The 26,067-nt window shown below is 48.0% G+C and overlaps 1 protein-coding gene across 1 annotated transcript; it reads left to right on the top strand.

Annotated features, from left to right (window-relative positions):
- The first annotated feature begins 567 nt into the window (after window positions 1-567).
- Window positions 568-25,200, top strand: LOC144161911 (PHD finger protein 24-like). Its single transcript, XM_077692468.1, has 6 exons — window positions 568-663; window positions 2,530-2,730; window positions 6,971-7,258; window positions 12,798-12,937; window positions 16,659-16,745; window positions 24,732-25,200. The coding sequence occupies exons 2-6, from the start codon at window positions 2,611-2,613 to the stop codon at window positions 24,988-24,990; spliced, it is 894 nt and encodes a 297-aa protein (XP_077548594.1). The 5' UTR covers window positions 568-663; window positions 2,530-2,610; the 3' UTR covers window positions 24,991-25,200.
- The last annotated feature ends 867 nt before the right edge of the window (window positions 25,201-26,067 follow it).

Below are 26,067 nucleotides of genomic sequence, written 5' to 3'. Positions count from 1 at the left end.
TCTTCTTTGTGGCCGTTATTGTCTTTCCGCAACGCACACCGACCGACTCCTGTCAGTTACACCAGCCACGTGGCCCTTGCTCAGCTAACGGCCTAGTCGTCTCACACAACCCGTGCGGACGAACTTCTGAGAAATACTTTGCGACATACCTCTCCGCTTGGGCGCTCTATTTTATCTCATCGGTTAGACGTCGTGCAGAAACGTGTGTGCATTTATCTTCTTTCGTTTCCCCCTAAGAAACAGTACCCAAATATTTCCCGCAACAGTTCAAAACGAAGGAAAGCCAGATGGTAGTTGGATAACGGGACGCCTAGCCGTGCAGCACGCTCTCAGTATTGATTTACAGTATTTGTCAAAAGTTTCTAGTCCACGCCAAAAATTCATAGGCCACAATGAGTTCAAAATACCGGCTCCCCTCCCGTGCGATTCAGACGTTTTACTCCAGAAATATTGTAAAAGCACATTTCCTTTCACACGGCATAGATAATTCGTTTTCCCTTATGTGGACTAGAAAATTTTGGGGGAGACTGTATGTACACGGTTTTGCACAGGCGCCGCAAGCTCCGGTTCAAGCAACATTATCACGCGGGCGACCACTCGCCCGGTACGACGGATCCAGTTTCCCACCCGGACTACCTGGACTACGAGCAAGATGTGCCGATCGTGAGTACCTTCAGGAGACGGGGTGGGGATACCGGGGCTGCTACAGTCGACGCGCCTTTGCCGTACGACAAATGAAATCCAATGAACTTCGGGCCGTGTTGGTTCGCTGAACTGGTGACTACGAGAAGACATGGTTTAACAAAGGCTTCTCATCATATCCTGAAAAAATGCAATGTCCTAAGTAAGGGGTCAAAAACAGGCTGCAATACTAATCGCTTCCCGCCTCCTCCCCCATGTGACTACGGCCTGGATAATTTAAGTTAGTACTCATGAGTGAAACTTAGATCGGCACAACGGGCCATGGAACGCCTAGTGGTAGGGGTCACGCCGAGGGACAGGAAAAGAGCCGCACGGATTAGCGGACAGACTAAGGTGGAGGACATTCTAGTTCAAATTAAGTTAAGGAAATGGGCATGGGCTGGTCACGTAATGCGAATGAGGGACAACCGGTGGACCATCCGTTTGACAGACTGGCTGCCAAAAGACCGCAAACGCACTAGTGGTCGGCCGAGAACTCGTTGGCGTGATGAGCTGCGAAAATATGGGAGGAATTCAACATGGACTCAGCTGGCACTCGATAGGCGTGGCTGGAAGTCTTTGGGAGAGGCTTTCGTTTTGCAGTGGACACAAACAGGCTTACGATGATGACGATGATAACTCCTGAGTTCACAGCGTTACTGGAGTAACAAACATGCTAATTGGCGCAGAAAACAGAGCAGCATGTTAAGACAGAGATTGTAGTACGATTTCTGCGGTTTCTATGGATATCTGAATAGAAGCCGAGGTGAAGCTGTATTCGCATTTTTGTTGCGGAGGAGCTACGCCTTTCAAAAATTAGGCTTCCTCTCCTGTACTGATTTTGCGCCAAATAAATGCCATTTAGCAGAACCAGATTTTACAATCCCAATTATGAATAGACAAATAGTGTTGTATTGGAGAGAAAGAAATGACTTTTTAATGTACCAGTGAGAGCATTTTATAATCCGCCAACCCAAAAAACTTGTTTCTTTTAATTCCAGTCGTCCAACTCTCATGATTTTGAAGCAACATGGCGTAGACTCGACTTTCATAGGTGTCCTTTTCGACGATTGAATACTTCACTTGACTAACAGTACACAGTCGCCTTTAAATAAGTGCAGCCCCGTAGTAGCCAGGTAATTTTGTGACAAAGAACCAACGTCGTTCAACAAGCAGACACGGCCCTCCTACCGCATTTCATAAAAAGGGTTCATTGTACATGAGGTTTATGCTTATTGGTTCCCCGAAGTGGGCGACACCAATCGGGATACATACCTCACTGGGGATTGCTTCAGAACAAGCCCGCCTGCACGGCCTATACACGCACATAAAGAAAAACCCAACAGGAGACAGGCAAATAAGCCCTTTCTTGGTTTCCTCAATGTACCGCCTAATCTGTCATGCTAACGGTTGACAAGCAACCATAAGGACTAGATAAGCCGTTCCTCAACTGAAAGTGTACGATATTTTAAAGCTATTCAACCGTTCATTCCTTACGCACAGTATTAAGGGATTCTTGTGTCATTTACGTTTTTTTACTCGTACAAGCATCCGACTACCAGCATACCCTTTAAAATTATGTTTCGGTATTACCGATTTGCCCAAATGTCGGATGACTCTCAACAAATAGCGAAGAATTTGCGTCTTCCGCTGACGCGGACACATCAGCGGAGAGGGACGCGTTTCCGCACGCGTCTTCGCACTCCGGAAATCGGTCCGGCGGCCGCCAGAAGCACGCATGAAAGCTACAGGACCGGTTTTTGAGAGGGGGAAACCGCGCGCGGGAACGCGTCGCTCTCCGCACATGTGACCCCCGCTCACGCTCGGTGCGGGTTCCCGCACGCGCAGGTGCGCGTGGAGAAGCCCGTGTGCGAGGCGTGCCACTCGCACGGCCACCACCCGCCGCACCCGAAGAAGCTGCTGGAGGACATGCTCAAGTGCCGCATCTGCGGAAACAGCTACCACCTGCGCTGCCTGCGCGCCGTGGGCCTGCCCAAGTTGCCCCACGGCACACTCCTCGACCGACACCTCTGGTCCTGCATGAAATGCGTACGTGCGGAGCTTCGGAAAGTAACTAAACGCCGGAACGTTAATTTATTTTCATTTATTTATTTTTACATACTGCAGCCCAGGAGGGCTACCGCAGGAGTGGGTCAGGTACGATACAGAAGATGAAAACAAGGTGAACTCACAGAGTTATTGTATATTATTCAATGACTCTCAATTTCATACACCAATTCACCAAACGGAAGAGGGCGGGTTCAGCCCGGGAGAGAGAGAGAGAGAGAAAACGTTTATTGAAACAACAGGGACGGGGTAGGGGAGAAAAAGAGTTAGGAGCTGCGGGCGGCCATCCTATTCCGGTAGGCCGCGTGCCGCGGCTGCCATCCTCGCCCGAGAGATCAGGGCCTCCTGGTCTTCGAGCTGGCAGCTCTGCAACACGCACTCCCACTGCTCAAGGGTAGGTGATCTGGGTCGTGGAGGGTTGGTGGGGCACGTCCAGATGAGGTGAGCTGTGGTGTTAGGCTCATCGCATTGGGGGCAGTTAAGTGGGTAGTTAGTAGGGGATATGTGGTGGAGATGGAGGTGATTGTAATAAGTGTTGGTTTGAAGTCGGCGCCAAATGCGGGCGTGAGCGGTAGAAAGGGAGGGGTGAGGAGGGGGAAAGGTGCGTCGGGTTGCTCTGTAGTGGTAGAGGATGTCAGTGTAGGTTTGGGAGAGGGGTGTAAGGGAGTTTGTAATACTGGCTGCATTGTTGGCCTCTTCTGGCCCGGGAGAGAATTCCATTTTTCTACCAATATACTAATCCTAAGCGAGTCTAAGATCTAAGAAACGATGTGGACTGTGTAGTTGAAGACCTCCAGAAGTTTTAGGGGTGAACACCCTTAGGGGATGGGGCTGTTGCCGTCTCCTGTCGTCGTCGTCGTCGTCGTAATTGCCGTTCGTCACATGTAGTCACTGTACTAGGACACCGGGAAACTCGTTTACGCCTCGCCCAAGAATTTAACACGTAAACACGTACTAAAAAGCACAGGAACACTCGTTTACGCCTCGCGCAGGAGCGCTTCGTACGCGTAATAAAAGAACACCGAAACACTCGTCTACACCGCGCGCGCTAGAAAGCTTCGTGCTTCAGACAGGAGACTTTTACAGCACAGCTTTATACCTCTACCCCCAACGGTTTCATCTCCGTTGGCAAAAACGCCAAGGCGCCAAGAATACACTTATACACTACAGGCTTCGCCCCTCCCCAGGTTTCACGTTATGCCCGTGTCATACGGGCACATTGAATCGCGATTGAGTCGATCCGGGTCGAGCTCAATCCGGATCGGGCGCATGCTACACGGCAGTTTCAATCGCGATCGAGCTCCATCCCGCTCGAACTCAATCCTGGTTTCTTAAGCGCGATCGAACGAAAGCGGCGATACTCTCGTCCCCGCTGAGTAAATGCGCAGAAGAAGGCAACTTCAACTAACGCCACAAATTGTGTCAAATAACTTGACCCAAATAAGCGTGCGGTAACATTGACATAGTTATGTATGCGTACGACCGCGCGAAGTTACCAGACCCCGGCCGCTAAGTACATTTGTAGCGCCATTTGGCGTACACGAGGGCAACCGGTGCAACTTCTCGATTGGGATTGAAACCTGCCGGGTAGCAGCGGCGGTGCGTCGAGCGCGCTAGAAAACTTAATCACGCATCGCTTCAATCGGGATTGAAAGTGCCCGTGTGAGAGGGGTATTACTGGAGATGGCCCGGGATTTTCTTTTTGTCTCCTGACCTGGGTTTTTTTCTTTCTCTGTGTGCTGTGTCGGAGCTAAATTTCAGCATTGCCGTCCGTAGATGGAAAGTATATCGTACCTTGGCAATTTTGTTAACTGGAATTATTACGGCGAAAGCCTTATACGTACCCATTTGTATAAAAAGGTGATGTTTTTCGGAAACAAAGTGGCAGCGGTTGTAAGGAGTTAAAAATAGGCCGAAATACCGCAATTTGACCCTTATAGTGCACGTGGAATAATTATGACGAAGTACATAAACTGATTTCAACAGGAAATTTCGATCATTGACGTTCGTGTAAGAATTGACCCCGGGTTTCCCAAATTATGAAGCGAGTGTGTTACCACCATGATGCCCCAGAAGGTTCCCTGGGGTGGAGCGGGAGTTCGCCCAGTGCGTTACACGGGAACGTAACGGCCCGTGAGTAGAACAGCAGGATAACATTCTCCAGTGTTTAGTCGGCTTGCCGCAAAACAAAATGAGGGGAAAAATATCAATGTGACTCTACAAATGTAATGGTCTAACGAACGAACTGAGATGTCTAGCTTATCACTTGCGGAACGGAACAGAAACACAGGAGCGCATACAGCGCAAGCGTGCGCCATTTTTAGCCCCATGTTTGCGGGGGTTTCTTTTCTCCTCTTTCAAGGTTAGGTTTCAAGATTGGTGTCCATGAATGCAAAGCATAGGGCCTTTGCAAACGGCCTTGGCCACTTCGTGAGCTGGAATTAATGAATTGCAAGCACGAATAAACCCAGCAATATACGACCTCCTTTTCGCATTTCATGTTTAAACGCATTACCGTAGCTAAATATAGTGTGCCTACGTGAATACAACTGTGCGCGCACTGAAAGAACCCATCGGTTTTCTCCTAGTACCCGAGAGAGACTACTGTGGATCCAAATTTATCAGACATCTTTTCGAAAACCGCGGGAGCATATTTTGGGTTCAAACTTGTCATACATTTTAGGTGCGTAATAGAATGGCGGAACTGCTTCCTGAATCCGGTTAATAGACTGTCCGCCGGTGCGTCAGAGCGTACCATTCAAGGGAAAGAGAACTGAAATACGGAGGAAACGGAAACTGCGAAAATTGTGAGAATGAGACCCTACAGCGGATATATATATATATATATATGTGCCTGCGGGCTATTTGGTGTTCTCCAGTTTGAGACGCAGTGTCGGGTAATAGAACAGAAAAACTGTGCTTGCTTCCTCTGTCATAGGAATCGGTAAAACACGAAAGGGAAATGTTCATCAAAGTCTGCAGCCGAGCATGATTTTCGGGTCGGCGGCTGTCTTGTGGGTGTGCTTGGCGAGCGATGTCCTGCTGGTGGGTCGCTTCGGCGAAGGTGTACTGGCGTCATTTCCGTGACGGATATGACGTCAGTGAAATCTTGGTATATCCCGGCATAAAACACTTTCGTGTTAGAATATAAAACCCGAAAACGAACAACCCAAAATATAACGCACTTTTTAGTATTAAAGGTAGCTTCCCCGCAAGAACACCCTGCGTGCAGGGGTGCACCCTTTACAGGCCGCTTGCTTCGTTATATTGGAGTCACTTCCGTGACCAATATGACGTCAGTGAAATCTTCGTGAATCCCGGAATAAAACACTTTCGTGTTAAAAGAGGGACTATGATCCAGCTCCCAATTAGGGACGGACATGCACGCGCACACAAAAATCTCCTATACAAGCCTAAAAAAGCTTTTTTTAATGAAGGGGAGGAAAGAGGAACAGCGGGAGTAGATCGAAGGTGAAGAGTGAGGGATGGAGGGAAGGAAGAAGTTGGGGTAGGAGGCAAGTAAAAGAGGAGAAGGGTTGAGGGGGAGCGCAGAGAGAAGGGGAGAGGGACGGGGAGAAGAGCGACGAAGAGAATGTAAAGGGGGAAGAATGGTCGGGAAGGGCGGGAGGGAAGGGACATAAATACAGGAGAAGGCGTTAAGTGCAAGGGTAGGCAGAACCACTTTAATCTTCCAACGCCATTTGCAGGCAGGCAACCAGATACGAAGCCTTTTCTTTTCGCTAAAAAAGAGTTAACGCTAAACTTTCTGAAAAAAAAAAGCAGCTTTATATTTGAGTTAATTTCTATTACAACTTTCAATGTGAAAACAGGTAACGCGCCAGTTATCCACGCGAAAGTAAGCGTGCGAACTCTTGCCCAAACCGTTCTTCACTGATGTGAGCAGCTGGTCCCGGTTTATTGGATGCTCTTCAACACTAAGTGCAACAGGGAGTGGTATTGTGAATATGCTCTTCGTTATCCTGTTTACCCGAGGAGCTATCGACCATTCTCTTTTGGGAGGAACGATATCGTTAAACCACTCATCATTCTATTCCGGGGTAGATAGGTCTCCTGGTTTGTGAGGGGGCAATGATGATTACGGTATTGCGTTCTGACACATCTCTGCCAGGTGTACGTCATCCTCTTCGATGTTCCAAATGTCCGGTAGCCCACAAGATGCTACTCTGCGACCGCCATTCTTCTTCTTTCTCGTCCACGTCAGGAGACCCTCGAGCTGCTGCTCACGGACAGCGAGTTGCGTCAGATCCTGGACGCCCTGGGCGGCGGCTCGCAGGGCGCGTCCGGAAACATCACGTGGCCCCGGTTCGTGGCGCTCCACGAGCGCCTCTACGTGGGCGACCGGGACGAGAGCGGCTCGCTGCCGGCCTCGGCGCTGGCGCTGCTGCGCGAGGACTTTGCGCGCTTCGACCGGGACCACGAAGGAGCCATCGCGTGGGCCCAGGTGCTGACGCGCTTCGTCCTCCAGGTGCTGCGCAAGCGATACACGGACGTGAGTCGGCGCGCCCCTCTTATCGATTCGAATGCAGTAAGCCTTCTCAGAACAGGAAACTGACTTCGTTATAACAAATATTTCATTAAAAGCGGGTTTTATGCACCACACTTGCGATGTCGAAGCACTCCGAATAAACCGAAAAACTGGAGAAAGCAATATTTTACAAGAGGGGCTGCTCTATATAAATAGTTAGCAGTGTAGCCTAATTTTCAGGTCTAGCCTGATCTATCTGCGACGTGTGTCGGATGTACGCTCGCTCTAGACAAGCGTGGGTCGGCAAAAGGGGGGGGGGGGGGGGGAGATGCGATGCATTGACCTAATGTGAATAATTAGGAGTTAAAGTGGGTATTACACGCTCCAGTTGGTATTATGAAACACATCGAATAAGATGATAGTTCAAACGGAGAAATTTCGCCATAACGAGATTACAGTCCCAAAGCCCAGTATCATAGGCTAAGCCTCATTCCTAGCCTGATCTATCTTCGACGAGTGTCCGGCATAGCCTCGGTGAAGAAAAACCTGCCTCGGCAAAGGGCAAAGAGATGCAATCAATGGAACTAAGGCGGGCTTCAAGAAAGTCGAGAGAACAAGAGCAATCACGGGCAGTGGAATAGTCGGATATGTTTTTCGGGGGTGTTATACGCGGTCGGTGAAAAAAGAGCCTTTTGAAATGAGAAGATGCCACCCACAGTGGGAAAGGCGGGATTCACCGTTTAGAAAATTTCGGGGGCTGTTCTGACACCGAAGCACAATCCCTGGCCACACCCCTGATCACGGGTATCGAAAAGTGAGGCGGATAAAAACGGGCAAAAAAAAAAAAAAAGCCAACGCGCAAGCGAGACCGGTAAACGAATGTACAGTCTTTGTCAAACTTTTCTACGCCAAGGCGCAAACGCACAGGCGGCGAAAAATTCAACGTACAAGCTTACGTCCCGGGCGAGGCTAAAACGTTTTGTGCCAAAAAGCTAGAGAAAACGCCTTTCTTACTTACTGTCATAAAATAATTGTCACATTTGAAGGTAAAGCTCATTCTTTGAATTCTTCGTAGTCGGGTAGGCTTAGGATTGGCCTAGAAAATTTCGGCAACTGGTGTTCGTACGCTAAGGATCTGTGGTTCGAACGTTTTATTCCGGGTATACCTTCGGCGGTGGCCTTTCAGACGGCAAGGGGCAACAGGCGTGCCTAGCCGTTTGGCTGCATGACGAGAATGACGAGCTAGGTGGGGTGATTAAAGAAGGCGTGGCCAAAGGGCATAAGAGCACGTATACACTGCCTTTTGATCCCGTATACACACTACAAGCTGAATAGTAGCAGCGTTTTTTAGGAGACACCAAGTGCACAGCTAGTTTATTCATTAATTTATTTTCTTGCCTGTCCAAGTTTTTCCCTCTTGACACAAATTAAAAAAAAAAAACCACAACCTCTGGCAGCACTCCCGGAGCCTTCTGGGAGCATTCCCAACCACTGCATGTAAGCCTGTCGTGCCGTGAAATAATTACAAATGTTTTAAACGAACGAACGTCACGTTAGGCTATTCCGCGAGCTGCAGCAGTTGGTGGGAGAAACGGGGCGCTTAATACGCCCTGTTGTCGGCGCAAGTAGGTCAGAGTTCTTGTCTCAAGCACACTTTAACCACGTGCCCTTGAACCAAGCTTCATTCGGCCACCCTGAATTGGGATTCATGTAGCACGGTACGTTGGAGAATAAACCAAAAGTGCTTAAACCTCTGCACGCAAGGTGGCACGCAAGGGGGCGGAAGGTTCAAGTACAGAATAGAAACTCGAGTCTGCGATACACTGTACGTTCGCAGCGTACACGGGCTGAGAAGACGTGTTTTCTTTTGCCGCCACCTCAAGGGGCCGTTGAAAGCTGACGCGGTGGAAAACGGTTCACGGGAGACACGCACGCAATGAGGACCGGGGAAAGCAACAAGCCTCCGAAGTGACGAGCGTTGTTCCCGCGCAGACGCTCTTTTCCTGACGGCACCAGCTGACGCGCACTTAGGCGTGCTCCTCCAACCGACGCCGCTGCAAACAGCCGGCGGCATTTGCATATAACGCCGAGCCTCGTCTTTGCCCGCCCTTTCAGCGCCCGAACCCGTTTTGACGTGCCCGCCGTGTGCTTTTACTAACCACCACCTATAAGTTGGAAGGCCTGCGCACTTCCGCAGCATAAAGCGTGTGCCTCAGCGGGCAGGCTTAGTGTGAGAAGAGACACTTATGTCCGCTCCACTTGCCCCAGCATTTGGATTTTTCGTTGTTTTCTTTTCACTTATTGCAGTTTCAATTACCTACAAGTGTGGAGCTGGGATCTATGTATTAGGTGATCAATGCGGGGAGTAAAAACGAAAATATTCCTTCTTCGATTTTTGCCCTTCGGGTGTGAATACGGAAGTGTACACAACAAAAACGTCGTAGGCATTTAGTTGGCGGATCAGTGAGCCCTTTAGGCAGAAGAGGTAACTTTCTCTTTCTGAGGTCTGTGTGTTTGTAAACACACCCGCCGCGGGGGCTCAGTGTTTAAGGCGTTGTGCTGCTGAGCCCAAGGACGCGGGTTTGGTTCCCGGCCGCGGCGGCCGCGTTTCTGATGGAGGCGAAAAGCGGAAACGCCCGTGTGTTCGAGATTTCGGCGCATGTTAAAGATCCCCAGGTGGTCAAAATTAATCCGGAGCCCTCACTACGACGCGCGTCATCGCCTGTGAGGCGTCGCGGCGTTAAACCCTACAATCAACCGATCAGCATTTGCAAACACAGGCAGGTCACCAACACTTCTTGATTTGAGTTGCTGTAAGACAGGTAATTCGTGAGCGGAAACGTCATGTAGATACTGTAGGTTCTGTGCCAGTTTAGACAACGGGAAGGCAATTGAAGAAAAAGGACGCAGGTCAGATAACCCGACTGTACCATTGGCCGTCGCCATCTTATTCTCTCTAGAACTTTCATAAGCACGCTTGCAGTTCATCTCTAGTCGCTGAATGGTAGCTATGTTCTTAAAATAAAAAAAAAAAATCCGCCTTTATCCAGGTAGATACAGGAGCTAATAATAGAGCGCCTCCAAAGAATGGGTTTTAAGACATGAGAGGCGCACGACATTTTTGAGGTGTCCTTTATTCACACGGACCTAATTATTGAGTAAAAAAGATATCTATGCTCATATGAGATATCGCATGTTGAGATATCGATTTTTTATAAGACATAAATATCTGTCGAAATGGAGCTGCAACAAAACATATCCCAAGTTTGTCCGCAGGTGTAATAACCGACAAGTAGGATTAAGCTAACACATCCCAGAGCTGTATAGAAACAATACTCCACTACAACCACCATGATTTTTAGCTGCTGATCCCTTCTGTTCTACAAACGTGTCACGGAACATTTGTCTGATGTTAAATTTTTGCAGCAAATTTTTAGTACTCATAATCACAGCCTGGCCTTATACACCGGCGATCTTTTTTGTCTTTTAAGCGATTTCACTTTTACTCTATCTATTTTTGCTGTTTTGTATAACGTTTTTAATCAAAAAACATTTTTTTTTATTTAGTACCGCTCCTTGTCCTTTGTTCACTCACGATGAAAAACCGCGTAGGGAACACAGGGACAAAACAGGGGACGACGCACTGCGCTGAGATCGCAACGGAATTTTTATTAGAAAGTAAACATCGTATTTATTCAGAAAACATGCAATCGCGTGAACAGATAACACGGGGAGTGCACGTAATCAACCACAAGTTGACATCCTCAAATAGTGTGGCACGTGACGATGCTTTATATCCAAGAAGTGATTGCACCCTGCTAGCGGATAAGAAAATGAAATTCCTTGTCCAGTAATGACACACAAGTAGCCACTAACCCGCGGTAAACGTCCTGTTCTCGGTGCCAAACAAACAAGTTTAATTGCCGTTCGCATGATTACGCATGCAAGACAGTGAAGACCGGCGCAAAGCTCCTCCCTTTTGCTCTGTGTTTCGATAGCGGTTCCGAGTGCTGCAGATTGCGATAACGCCAGCTAAGACGGAAAGGGTGTCAGTTATCACTTTTGCCAATGCCTCCACCCCGTTGTCAAACTAAACACCGTGAACAGCAGGCACGTCACAAAATGGAGGAGCTTTGCGCCAGTTTTCACTGTCTTGCATGCGTAATCATGCGAACGGCAATTAAACTTTGCAGTTCGACATCTCGGAGCACGGATGCGCTGGAAGAATGCTGCCAAATGAAACTGCGTAGAAACACGATTGCGTCCAACTTTTCAATACAAACATGCCTGTTTACTGCAGCCACTAAAAAGTTCATTATTCAATTTTAGTTGTTTAAGCCACCGACATCAATAATTACCAGCTAATTATGTGTACCCCTGGGCGCATAACCTCCCTACAGTGGTGGTCGTGACGTAAATCTAAGCGCCTAATTTTAAAAACTCTGTCGACCTAATTTCGATCACCCTGTATAGCGCGGTAGATATGAGATTGGAAGATACGGCTACACGTAGACGCACTGGTGCAAACCCTGTGTCAAGTTTTGTGCCTTGTAGTGTTGTGGTGTATCTGGTTCCTCTTTTCTGCGGTCAAGTTTATATTGGGAAAACGGACCGATGCCTTAACATTCGACTCATGGAGCACAGACGTTCTTTAAAGGGAGATGAGTATTCACACAATGCACAGCACTGCGAAAAAGTGTGACTGTTTCCCTGTCTTTAAGGATACAAAAGTAGCCCCCCACCAGAAAAACCAGCATGTCAGAGAAATAATAGAGGCTTTCCATATTAGAAGGAACGAGGGTGAGTGCGTTATTGTTCCTTCTGTGTCATTATTGGACAAGTAATTTAAATTTCTTATCCTCTACCAAGGTGTAATCGCTTCTTGGATGCGGAACACTGTCACTTGCCACACTGTTTAACAATGTGAACAGTAGTTGATTACATACACTCCCCGTGTTATTTGCTGGCCTTGCGCCATTAAATTGGAAATTATCATGATACAAAACTAGCTGAAAGTGAGATACAATACAAAAAATGTCGGGCCATCTCCACTAACGTGAAACCTGAGGAAGGGCGAAGCATGCTAGTGTATACATAGTCTCGGAGTTTTATCCAACGGAGATGAAACCATTTTGGGGTAGCGGTATACAGCTTTGCTGTAAAAGTCTCGTGTCTTTGAAGCACGAAGCGTTCTAGCGCGAGGCGTAAGCGAGTGTCCCTGTGTTTTGGTACCGTTACTACATGAGATGGTGGTTACGACGACGACATGAGACGCCAAATAGCCCGAGCCTCTAAAACTGAACGGAAGTCATTAGGAAGGGCTTTCGTCCTTCAGAAGACATTCAGTTGTTGCATGGTGGAGGATGATTGCACTTACAAGAGCCCCTAAAACCGAACGGAAGTCATTAGGAAGGGCTTTCGTCCTTCCGAAAACATCCAGTGGTTGCATGGTGGAGGATGGTTGCACTGACAAGGGTTGTGACGTTACAAAAAGAAAACACAGCTCACGGTGGTTCCACATCCTTTTCATCCCCTCCCTCCTCCCCCCATCTCCTTTGCGCAGAGCGAGCTGGTGTCGATGCTGAAGCCGGCGGAGGTGCGTCTGTTGAAGGAGGAGTTCGCCCTTCGCGACACCCACAACGGGGGCGCCATCAACGTGGCCGACGCCAAGCGCGTTGTCCGCGAGTGGCGGGATCGCATGGCGTGAGTACATAGGGGCAGGCAGTCTGTGACTCTGCGCAAAATGAGACTGCTGAGAATCTTGGGGAACAGCGCGAAATAACAAGGACACAAAGAAAGAAGCCAACAGAACAAGCGCTGACTTTCAACTCGTTTTAGTCGAAAGACGTCGTAACTACATATACATACACAGAATCTCCCTCCCCCACACCACGTGCCCACACCAGCCATTGACACACTAACACTACCTGAATCCACTAACTCCACAGTTGAGAACGCACCCTTCTTGCCACTAGAGCACCTTATCACAACGACCGGTCAAAAAAAAAAAAAAACATCCTTTCTCATGCAAGACAATTGATAATTCCCTAATGCAATCCCCATTTTTCGATATAGAACGATTCGAAAAACTTTCTTCTAAGCCTGTATGTGCTCCTGTACAGGATATCAGTCTCGCGAAATAACGGATAACGGATAACCTCCCATTTCTACTAAATAATTATCAAGGCTCTTCTAAGTTCTCAAAACAGGAACTAAGAAAGTTTTTTGTTTGTAAACAATAAATGTTTGTTGGTACTGCATTTTTTTTTATGTGGCTGTATTTTGTATTGTCCTCCAAACTGATTTTGTATTTCATTGTATTTGTGGATGGTGATCTTCAAAATTGTGACACGGCCTATCATGATTTTTTTTCTCAATGTACCAGCGTAAAACTTATCCTTTGGTGCTCTTTTTAAAATTATATGGTTCAATTATAGTATTTGTAATAACGCTTTTGTTGTACTTCCAATGTATTGCGACGATGTTCTGTTTTTTTAGTGTGGAATCGTGAAGCCTTGGTTAGGGTTCTCTGGCCCAGTCAAGCTGTTCATACTCAGCTTTTAGCCCTTGAACCCTTCCAGAATGTTGTTTTTTCTGGAAAAATAAAAATTGAATTGAATTGAACTGTACTCACACGTGCGACTATGCTGGGCCAGACGTGGGTATTCCTCGTTTTTAAGCGTGTTACGATGCTCCATTATTCGAATGTTTGCGCAGCGACCCGTCTGACCAACATACACTTTTCCGCAAGATAAAGGAAATCTTGCACCTTTAAAGGAAATAAAGCACCTTTGTCACCGAAGGAGAGTCTCTCCACCGGTGAATTTCGTTGTAGTGCGAGAACTGTAAATTTGCACGCGATCCCTTCCAATTTAGCGATAAACCGTTGATAAACTGGTTGGTTTGGGCCTCTGTAAGCTGGGAAAGCTCAACATGTCAGGTTGAACAGGGCTTCTGCAAGAGTAATCAAGATTGTGGCTGGGTTTTCAGTCTTAAACAAGGTTGTGGGTAGGCTTACCATTATTGGATCAAGGCTAAGCTTGAGCGCAAGCCTCGGAGCGCCATTAAAACCGACGCGGCTTTCAAACGTGGCGCGCGCTTTTCACAGCAGCAAGCGCGAAGACAGTCGGCCGAGGCGGCTTCCCCGCTGTTTGAAAGAATTTCGAGCCAGAAAGAAAGAGGAGGGCGCCAACAGAGACCCGTCATCCTCCTCCTCCTTCCTGGGTCGGAATTCCTTCGCTCAGCTAGCGAACACCTCTGCGCATGCGCAGTGCTCCTGGGCGTTGCTGACCGACAAAGAACGCCCTTGTTGGTTCGGCAGCTGTTTGCTTGGGAGGCTTCGCAATCGCGGCTTTTTCGATAAAAATGGTTGTGGCTCAGCTCAGCTAACCTTGGATACGCAAAGCAAAAGCTTGGACTAGTCTCGTTGACTCTTGGTTTCGCTTGGTTAACCTTCGATGTAGCTGTATTTCCGACCACAGCTCAAGGTCGTTCGGTGCCCCGCAACGCTCACAGGAGGAGGCCCGGCCTCGCTTTCATTCTCAGCGAACGCGGCGTTCCTGTTTCACGGCGAACGCGGTGCAAAAGGAGTCACATATCCCGAGAAAACCCAGCGGTGCGTGCGTGGGAGGCAGCGGGTTTGGGCAAGTGCCGATCAGCTGAATGGCCGCTCCCGTCGCGGCCGCTTCCGCTAAGTCTCAGAACGACTTAAAACGGGGCCTTATGCGCAGCGCCGACAACGGGCCCAGAGAATCACGCGATGTGCTTCTCCGGGGGTGTGTCGCCGGGTGTGTCTCCGGTCACAAGGTCACCTTGCGCGTCTTCCGCGAAACGGCTCTACGAAAGTAGTAAAGATTTGCTTTATTAGCGCATCTACTTCTCTCGGATTAAAGTTTGTTCGATCGTACGTGACGAGGCATCGAATTTATCATAGTCATCGTTCTTTATTAAGAAACGGAGGCAGGTCTTCCCAAACAATATAACGTAGCGAGCGAAACAAAAGGAGTATCATTATCACTGTCTGCTCGGCATAAAAAAGAACCTCCCACAAGCATAAGTCAAGGTAAACTATAGGCGTAAAATACTTGTCACAAATACTCTGTTCAATCTCGACAGTAATAAACCACCTAAGCTTCGCATGCTGTGTTTCACGTCAACCCTGTTAAAATTAGCATTCAACTATCATGTAACACCTCACCTTTGCCATTTCGAGTAACGAAAGCGTAGAAAGTGGTCGCTGGTGTAGCGCCTCGCAATGGTTTCTCCATGCTCACATGTCGTAGTCCTCCAGTCATAGTCGCAGTTAAAGTCATTGTCATTCGGTCATAATGATCCGGTCATAGTCGTAGTCGTCAGGTCCATGACAGCGGCCCGGGCTGCCTGGAACAGTGTCGCTGAAAGGGCCTAAGGTGAGCGCGGATGTCGCAACTGCGCCGATGCGCAACGTCGGGACCCTCCAAATGAACACTTTCTTTTTGAAGATCGCGCGCAGTTTTTTTAAAATACTATGTGGACTCGACGAGGAAACCCGTCTGAAAAGAAAAAAAAATGCCAGTTCTGAAGAATAATTGTCTGGCCCTAGGCCTTACTTTAAACATGAGGCAATCCACAACCTCAAACTTGAACGCTGAAGTACAAATCACACTGCACAAGAACATTCAACTATGAGTACCTTCTTCAACCTCATATCTAAACCTGCATCGTGTGGTGAGTAAAACGTCCGTGTGTTGAGATTTCGGCGTGCGTTAAAGATCTAAATACGAAGCCCCTCCACTACGGCACGCCTCTGTTGAGGCTGAAGTTGGTTTGATGCGGCCGAAACGTCATGCCGCCAACAAACACTTTTGATCAAGAGGGTGGGTTACGAGTTTGGATTCCATTTAGGTGGCGTTTTACTTACAGCCAAGCTGTAAAAGATTGTTCGGGTCGAATATGCACTTCGGGACAAAAACGAACTACGTGCATTGCCTAACCTGAGGTGGCCAAAGCGCAGGGATAGAGCGAGTACCGCCGAATCAGTAGTCCTTCTCTGTCCTTACGCCCAAAATATGCCTGACGACATGCCTTCGACAACAGCTGGCGAACCGGAAGATCACGTGACCCGCTGGCGCTGCCCGGCTGGTAGTGCTCTCTCCTCCCAGCAGGTGCGGAGCGATGTGTTAGTTACACAGCCTTGAACGCTCGCTTCCCCAGCCGATGCGAAGTGTTTGTAAAAGGCGCCCGCCATGGCGTGCATCACTGCATTTATATTGGTATAAAGGAAAATTGGACGGCCTGAGATTACGCCTGGTTCTATTGAGGTTATCTTTTAGTGATTACTACAACAGCTCTCCTTCATAGTGTTATTTCGCATTTCTTGTTTGCCTTCTTTACAAGCAGAAACCAAGGCATTTTTTTGTACACCCGGAATACATGACGTGCGCAGTCTTACCACCAGCGTGGAGTTTCTCGTGAACCGGATACGGGCCACGAGCGACCACCCGGCGGACAACCACCTGGGGGACGTCGATAAGTGAGTTTGCACGTTAGACTCCTCGTAGCTAATACAGAATTAAACTGTGGCCCTTGCTTTCCCGCACTTAAGTCTAGCAGCGAGCCCTTCGTATTGGCGCAGCTAACCTCAGGGACTGATCGAAGGACGCGCTACCATTGACGAGTGTAATCTTTGCACTGAAAAAAAAAAAAAAATCTAACGTGAAATTTAAGTAGACCCTGTTATTTACCCGCCATTTTCCCCGCCCAAAATAGCGATGCAGCGAAAAAAAAGGGGTGGCTAACGTGGCTCATGTTTGCGAAAACTGGGAGATGTTGCTGTTAGTGAAACAGATACAGGTATACATACTTTGGGGTACCGTTCGAAGCGAAATGCATGGTAACGGGGAGCGTTAGCGCACTTCTTAGAGCGCAGCTGTAGAAAGGCGCTGTAAAAGGTGGAACGGCGTTTACGATTGTGATTTTCTCGGATCTATCGCGGAGCCCATCGCGCGACCAGAATCATTGTTGCGGTAACGAGCAGATCGTGCGCTGCTTCGCCGCGATGGGGGAACGCCGTTGTTCCCAAGACGAAGAGCGGCTTAAGGGGCCAGATCGTCGCAGAGGCACGCGTCGTGAGTGAGGCGTCGTCAGAGTAGTAGCGCATAACAAAGAACATCGAAGTAATCACATGAAACGGAAAGACCTGAAGACTTCATCAATGGAAAGTTTTGCGTAGACGAGCACCGACCGAGACCACCGGTATTGCGCATTACATAACGATAATAACGCAGCATCATCCCAACAATAAGGCAATACAATTGCGGAAAAAGTACCCGCATCGCGTTGAACAGGAATACAACCGGCCTAAAAGCGCGAAATCAGCGAAAAACATTGTCGTAAGGTGGTCACAACGTCACTATCCAGTAGTCGTAAGGTCGAGCTGCTCCAACTTTTCGCATTATCGTATCGACCAACTGTCTCCCTTTTTCTTTTCCACGTATAATTTCATGCACTGTTGAATTTAGGAGGAAAAAATTCTATACGTGTGTCACCACGCGTGATCATCCGCCGTCTTAACTCAAGGAGGATTTTCCTACTTCTGTAATGAGACACCAGATGTTAGAAAGCAGGCTGGTCTATGCAGATTAACATTAATACAGTAGACTCGCAATGATTCAAACCCGAAGGTACCCCAGGATTTTCATGGAATTACCAGAAATTTGAATTATCGGAAGTCCTCATTAATATGACTGGTGGGCTAAATACCAACTTGTGTATATTTAATAATGCAGCATTCACGCACAATACTGAAGTACTATCCACGCTTTGAAAAAAAACATTACAAATGGAAGACTGCTTTGTCTTTGCATGAGAGTTCGAAAGAAAGTTTTCGATGCCAGCAAGGGCAGTAAGTTTACTGCAAGAGTTTTTTTCTGCACTAATCAAGAGCTTGCGGATTCCAGCAATGTGCTCAAAACATGCAAATGTGCTGCTACGAGTGGCAAATTTAGCCCATATTTTGCGACAAGGACAAGCGAAAAGTACGAATTAACCGAATTTACGCAATGGAGCAGTTTGAATTAAGCGGCTGTAAAATACGTTGGAGACATAGCGGGACAACCAAAATTTTGCAATTTGATTTAACAGAAACCTCGAATCATCCAAGTTTGAATTATCGCGAATGTACTGTATATCATAAATACACAGGAATGATTAACAGTCCGACTTTCCGAGAGAAGAGAAGATATAAAAAAGAGGGAAAGTATTGAAAAATCTCCCAAACACAAACCCGCTTCCGATATCATTTTTTTACATAGTGGAGCTTAATAAATAGCCTTTTATAGCACGGGAAGCAGGCCTGCTTGTTCGCACCCACGCAAAAAAAAAAGAATATCGGTGGCTCTTGGTTTCTTGTCTACTGTAGGCACCCACACAAGGAAAACGAGAGTAGAATGGAGTATAAAAGTGAGTGCCTCACTTGCCAATCTGTAAACAGAACCTAAACAAGAAAACAACCCTTTCTTCGCGAGTTTGTCACGAAGCTATTAAAATTGGAATCGTTATCTTTCAAGAAGGTTTTAATTTTCAGTCAATGCGCCTTGAAAAGCGTATACGAAGGAAGTTTTTCTTTCCGACTGCAGGACTTGCTAGACTATACACAAAAAACGAGTCGCCGTTAAAAGGGCAAGGCTCCTTTGAAAACAAGAAATATTCTTAGTAACTTATTTAGAAAACTTTTGACACTCGTATTCTTTCTCTTTCTTTATTCATTCTCCATTCATTCCTTTGTTTCACCAGTGTTCATTTGACGAGCTTTTTCTATTTTGCAATGCGTAACGCAGCCCTATTTTTCTATGCGCCCGCCGAAAATGACTCTTTCCTCATTTTTTTCTTTCCTAGTTTATTTTAACCCCTTTCTTAGCATACGTGTACATACCGCCAGCAACACATGGCGCTCTTCTCTTACGCCTAGAGTGTAAACTTTTTTTTACTGCCTTCACCAGGCGCCACACGGTTTAGGCACCAAGGAAAAATAACTCCGCTCTTCTTCCTACAAGCAACCCGTGGCATACAGCTTGGAGCAGGAGCTTTACTTGGAGCCAGGGCTCTTCGAGAGTTAGCTCACTAGAACGCAGCTGTTATCAAGTTTCTAAACCCACGAAAAACACCAAAAACAAAACGCGACAAGGGAAGAAAAGTAGTTTCCACCACGGTTGAAACTGTATTTCGTGGGAGCGCTTGTGTATTTTAGTGCAGCAGTCGCGGTGTGCCGCAGGGTTCACTTAGCGCCTCTGCTCTTCTATTTTTCTTTTTCTTATTCGCCTGTGCCCGTTTTCTGCGAGTCTTTTCTCCTTCAGGCTCCCTGTGGTGTGCTCCGCAGCGCTTTGAAAAACACTCGTGCGTGAAATGCGTCTACTTACCCGCGAGAGGTGGCATACAAATGGCCGAGTTAAAACCTAACGCCGCCACATTCTCCTTTCACGTGCCTCTCCTTCATTCATTTTTTTTTCTTATGCTGATTTTGGGGGGTGTAGTCTCACTTTCTGCTTCAAACGTCACCTGCGCGAATCGAAGCACAGTGCAGAAAAATTCAATATCTAGCAGTTGTTAAACTCGTACAGACTTTACCGCTATAGTTAGTGTTTTCTGATGCGAAGCTTTGTGCGCGTACAGAGGTGTTTTGACGCGAAATAATTTATTGACTCGGCCGGTAGGCACCCCGGATTCTTGCGTAAGCACGAAATGCATACACGGCAGCCAACGGGGCAAATAGAATAGAATCAAGGTAATTGAGTTAGGAAAACTTGTAAATTTAAACTTGAATGGAAATTTAAATGTAAACTTGAATGGAAATCGGAAACATGGGCTCAGGAATTTGTTTCCTATGCGCATTGCCAACTCCACCACAATTTTATGGCTCTGACCATCGAATGCGCTGCGGCCTTTTGCGTACTAATTTTCATTATCATGCAACTATTGCGTGATAATCACAAAAGCAACAACTCGGCGAGTAACCAACGTCATTGTGGCGCAATGTCTTGGTTGGTTGGTGGAGTGAACGCGGGTAAGGCAAGTAGCAGGCTCTAGGTTTCCATATTTTGAGTTGTTTTAACTGCCAATAAAAATACCAACAAGGGTTAGAAATTTGCTTTCAGAAGCACAGGTCCTTTTTATTCATCTGAATTCACTTAGCTTCACTTTGTGTACAACGGCCGTGTACAGCCTACTTAGCACAGTGACAACAGAATGGCGAAGGAGGAATGTTGGGTGAAGACTCGAGCGAGTTTCGCACTGCATTACTGAATGCATCCCAAACTTATCCCGAGATCTTTAGCGTTCACCCCTTTCGTCAAGACGGAACTCACTCTTCTTGGTTTAATTGAATCGCCTGTATAGCGTGCTCTGCCTCACGCAGGCGATTTTTGCGGGAAAGCCTCCTTTGCGACTGCAGGGGTAACGCCAGGGAAAAAGGGGCCGCTTATCGGCTGGTTTGCGTCTGTGCTTGTGTCGTGCATCTAAGATGGTTTCCTGCCACATGTCACATAACGCCCCCTCCTCTCTTTCTCTCCAGCCTCTCTTGCCCTACCTTCTTCTCTCTCATATCTTCCACGGTGAAGGCAGCGGAGGTTTGCACAGTATACATCCGCGTTCACACTGCCCGCACATCATCTGTCGGGACCTTTCTTTTCTGTTAGGCTTGAAACAACTTGAGCCGACATCTTTCGTTTAAGTGTTCGTTCATACCCCGCATATCTTAGGAACTGTTTTCAACGAGTTGTATATTTATTGGTGGTTATGAAAACGAATCTAAAAGTGTATTCCTACATAAAAGCACGCTGCTCTCTACCTTCGGTACATTTATTAGATGCGACGCATCTCATTCACCCACCTTGTCCATGCATACATGCATCCCTCCATCCATCCGGCGTCGTCGTCGTCCGCGCCAGCTGCGCATGCGCTCTCCGCCGCTCTCACCGCAGCGTTATCTGCGGGTTAGCGCTCGCTCCTCGCAATGCCAGCTGTGCTTCGGCGCGCGCTAGCGCTCGGTTAACGCATGCGCATGCGCTTCTCTCTCTCATTCCCCTCACCGTTATGCGGCGGTATACAACGCGGTACCTGCGCCGCTCCGCTCCGTCGTTCCAGCGCCGGTGCTCCGATGTCCAACGCTGCTTTGAATGGAGACTAACAAGCCTGCTATCGCGATGGTCGGCGCAACCGCAACAAGCACCGGCCAGCCCAATAACAGAACTGCTAGCACCACCGACGATGAGGCTGCAAAGCGACGTGCACGGGATGCGGGAGTCCCGTAGTAGACGGAAATGCATCGTACGCGTTCATGGCACGTTTCACACGATGGGAGAATCAACCCAACGGAAACGCCGAGGGAAACCCACGATGCGTCGCATCTACACAGGGTTCCCGCGAGGGGAGGTGGGCGTAATTTTTTTTGCTTCAGCTGTGCCTTGAAATATTTTTACGCTTAAAAATACTGACATGGCAGAGTCATGGTAACAGTTCATTTGCAACAAAACAACCAGGAACGCGGCCATTTTTTGCCGGGCCGCAAGTGGTTGAATGTGGGGATGGTCAAACGGGCGAACGGACGGACAGAGCAGAAAAATTGCTTTTTTTTAAGCAAAGCTTCCTACCTTTACCAGTGAACGGTTTCGTCGTGTGCGCCCCAAGAAACTCCCAACAGGCTGAATAAAGCTACTGGCACCGTCACGGATCTAACCTGAGCCCGAAAAGAAGCGGAGCTACAGCCCGTCGTCTTAGCGACTACGCTACGCCCACACGCGGAGACGGGGACACAGTCGCTGGTTTTGATTCAGCAGCTAAGGAGGGGGAGGGCGCTTTGGAGGCGACACATGAAACAAGACTAACGGGGAGGCAGCGAGAGAGTTGACGCAGGTGCTGCCGTCCTCCTCACCCGTCGAAAGACGCTCCTCTCCATTTTCTTTCAGCCGACGCACGGCCGGGGTGCAGCGGCGGCGTCCGCCGCTCTAGCCCGGCCGTGGCCGACGCTGCTGCGTGCCTCCAGTTCATCGCAGGCTGCCATGGGGGGACCACGAAAGTGAAAACTGCAGAATTAGAGCGGGGATACAGAGCTCGACGGAAAGAACAGTGCCGGGTCTCACGTGAGCGTCGTAAGCAGGATCCGCCACATGCTGCTGGAGCCACGTGTGTGAATTCAAGTGACGTCGCATGGCCAATTGTTGTGGGTGTCGTTTACAGCTTCGCTTTCCAGCCACCTTCACAGCGTGGATTGGAACCAATTGTTTTACTCCCGGATGCACAAAGACTTCACTGACGTCATATCCGTCACGGAAATGACGCCAGTACAACGAAGCAAGCGGCCTGTAAAGGGTGCACACCTGCCCACAGTGTCTTCTTACGGGGAAGCAACCTTTGGTACTAAAGAGTACGTTATACGCAGGTTTGTTAGTTTTCGGGTTTTCTATTTTAACACGAAAGTGTTTTATGCCGCGATATCCCAAGATTTCACTGACGTCATATCCGTCACGGAAATGACGCCAGTACACCTTTGCCGAAGCGACCGGCCAGCAGGACGTCGCTCGCCAAGCACACCCACGTACAAGACAGCCGCCTACTCGTAAATCATGGTCAGCTGCAAATTTCGCTGCGCATTTCACTTTCGTGTTTTACCGATTCCTATGACAGGGTTATCAACATTTTTTTTTTGGGGGGGGGGTGTTTAGGTCACCCAACAAAATATATCTTCAAAAATCCAGGGTAACCCGACTAAACGTAGGTTATACATAACTTGACAGAGGAATGAGATTCGAATATTCGGAAGCAGTAAATGTCTTCGGACAACTCAGTATACTGGTGTTGGAATTTATTGGTGAGACCTGCATTCTCCAACGGACATAAATGTTATGACGGTGATGGTGAGGATGATGATTATGATGGGGCTTACGTTTATCATCTCTTAGTTGTTCTCCAGTTTATGCTGTGTTTTTCTGCCATTTTTTAAGTGCAATGGAATGCGGTTATTGCTACTACGGAAAAGGCACCTGCCAATAGCCACATCGCATCAATGCGTCCCTAAGCCGCGGAAACAAGGCCCAGACTGAAAAAGGTAGAAAATATTTTAGAAATTTGTCTACGTTTTTGATGGCCTTATAGAGTAATATTTGGCTCAATGAAGTGCCGAATGCGCTTTTTAACTACGTTCCGAAATCCTTTCAGATTTTGAAAAGGTTGAATAGAGTACAGGTTGCCATTAAAGAGGCCTTGAAGACCAAAGACAAGTTAGATTAATTAAGGAGACTGCTTTGTCCCGATAACAATGATACAAATTGCACCGCCAACTGCAAACAAACAATCAAGATATTTAAGAAAGCATGCAGCGGTCGCCACTCACTAGCCACTTTCCGGCAACTTTCTATGACGTCACAGAACCCTGTTTGTGCGATTGGCGGCCGCCAACTTATGCCACCGCTGAGAAACATCACTGGCGTTGCGAAGTTGCCATCCCACCACTGGCAACCCATTGTCGCACACGGGAAGGCGTCCCAACACCGGGCTCCATCGCTTCCGTCATGTGAGGTAGCGAGGTGAAGAGCGGCCAGCAAATGTTGCTGCCTTGGAGATGACGACAAGAAGCCAAAGGAAAACCTAACTGGTTTACTGCATGACGAGAGATGAGCCGAAGCAATACAAGAACAATTGCTCTTATGGGAGAGGTTACAGTTCAGGACTCGAGCAGAGTGACAGCATTGATTCGCTGCTCTAAAATGAACTCACTTCGGTGCTTGGGGTTCGTATTTATAACCAAAGCGCTAATGGTCAAACAAGTTTTCCCCCTGCTTTTTTGCACACAGCGCGAACAGCACAGGCACACACAACACTCAAAGTTCATAAGTGCTGGTAGTAGTGGCGCACGCTCTGCTCGAGAGTGGGGACAGATGAAATCTCCGCGGCGGCGTCTGCGTTCTTCGGAAGTCTCTGGATGCCGCGTCTGCCGCCGCCGAAGTTTGAATCACGCCGATAGTGAGGCGCCCATGATCCGGCTGTTCCCAGGCACGTTGCGGCTTGTTGGGATCTGTTGGCTGCCGCTGCCACCTTGAATCACCGATAGAGAGGCGTCCACGCGGAAGGCGCACGTAGTGGTTGGCTCTGCCACAGAGCACAAGAGCCTACACGAAGCTTACAGCACGGCGACGCGCTGAATCGTAACACTGGTTACGTAGTGGGACCTCAATTGTAGTGGGAGTTCAAATTTCCGTTGATTTGTATCATTTGAACGCTAACATGCAATTACAACGTTGATAACTGTTTTCAGTGCTTGTCCATATTACATCACTCCTGCCGATATTACATCGCTGCAGCGCGAAATTTGAAAGCCATTCAGTATTCCTTTTCTTTTTTCGGTTAAAAAAACATATTTTCCGAGTGGAACGAAGCAGAGTGAGTTACTTCATGCTGAACAAAGTTTCATTTTGCTTTCCTGGCCATTTTATGTTACAGAATTTTCTAATGCATTCTTCTCTGGTAGATTCGTGACGTGGAGAAGCTTCCTGTGCGTGATGGCGCTTCCGGTGATCGCCGCGCGTCCTAACACGTGGGGAGGATCGGACTACGTCGCCTTCCTCCAGGACGACCACGTGGGGCTGCTCGGCTCCATGCGGTTCCCCCTCGACCTGGCGTCGGACAAGAGCAGCGAGGCGGGCAACACCGAATCTGACGACAAGAGTCGGGAGGCGGCCGACGATAAGAGCCAGGGGGCTCTCAGCCGCCAGTCCGGCAAAGAATGACGTCTACTCCTTTCGCCCGCCACGATTAACCCCTGGTTTCAACATTGAAATGCAGTCTAACGTTCTCGAAATACGCGTATGGTACAAAGTAAAAAATCAATTTCGAGCGCCTGTAGGTGCTATTTTGGTGACACTTGGTTTTTTTTTTTTTTTTTGTCGTGCCGGTAGCAGTGCAGAGGTGAAGTTTTCCTTCGTGCGTTTCGCAGGTCCCTCAAGTGTACAAAAGGTCGCTCGACAACAGCCTTGCGAAGATGAGCAAAATATATACACTCTAGTTCCTCAAGCAAAAACAGCTAAAATTTGCACTCTGCGCGAACGTAAACGGGAGTATTTGGTATTTGGTTGTTTTTTATCACTTTAACAGCGCGAAAAAAAGCAAAAAAAAAGAAGTTTAGACACCGCATGAGCACTCTTCTTCGTATTTAAACGCCATTTTGCGCTATTCAAGATAATACAGAGAATCACACAAACACGGGGTTACCTTTAATGCTTACGATGACAATCTCACGTGTTTGAGTTTGATTAGAAAAATTGATGGTAAAGATTCATCGACCGCCACTCACAGCTTGATGTAGTATTCTGAGGTTTGTCTTCCATACAGAAATTCCGGTTTTGTGCACCCGAGATGGCTTTGCGTCACACCCAAGCTACTGCCGTCTGCCAATCACGGATCAGTCGAAGTGAGCACTTCGAAACAAACTTGAAGGGTAGTAAACTCAGAATTCCACCTCTTTTGTTGAGGTAAGTGACGCTAGAATTGAAGTGTTTTTTTTTTTTTTTTACGGCTGATGTTTCCCATCATTTCCGAACTACGGATAGTGTCACACACTGTAGCAACGGCCCGGGCCGCCCAGAGGCGTACCAAAAAAACAGAGCCCACGTCGGTCATCAAAAGCGCAGGAAGTCGCTTTATTGCCAAATTCAGGCTCGCTTATTTATAGTTCTAACGTTAGAGTGGAAGAGGGATGAAGGAGAGGGGGGGGGCTGCTGATGCGAAGTAACCAAAGATGCGCACCTAACTGCGCGCGCAACGCAATGGTGGATGCGGCGCAGAATATGCCAAACATACAACCTGTA

This window comes from Haemaphysalis longicornis, unplaced genomic scaffold (genome assembly GCF_048455015.1).
Source record: "Haemaphysalis longicornis isolate Haplotype H1 unplaced genomic scaffold, Haemaphysalis longicornis Haplotype H1 scaffold_12, whole genome shotgun sequence".
NCBI lineage: Eukaryota > Metazoa > Arthropoda > Arachnida > Ixodida > Ixodidae > Haemaphysalis > Haemaphysalis longicornis.
The sequence above is the reverse complement of the archived record's forward strand: the minus strand, read 5'-3'. Positions and strand labels throughout refer to the sequence as shown.

Coding starts and splice junctions, on each gene's coding strand:
- LOC144161911 (XM_077692468.1), top strand. CDS start 2,611: ATGCTCAAGTGCCGCATCTGCGGAAACAGCTACCACCTGCGCTGCCTG. Junction 2,731..6,970: donor TCTGGTCCTGCATGAAATGC/GTACGTGCGGAG, acceptor CGTCCACGTCAG/GAGACCCTCGAGCTGCTGCT. Junction 7,259..12,797: donor TGCGCAAGCGATACACGGAC/GTGAGTCGGCGC, acceptor TCCTTTGCGCAG/AGCGAGCTGGTGTCGATGCT.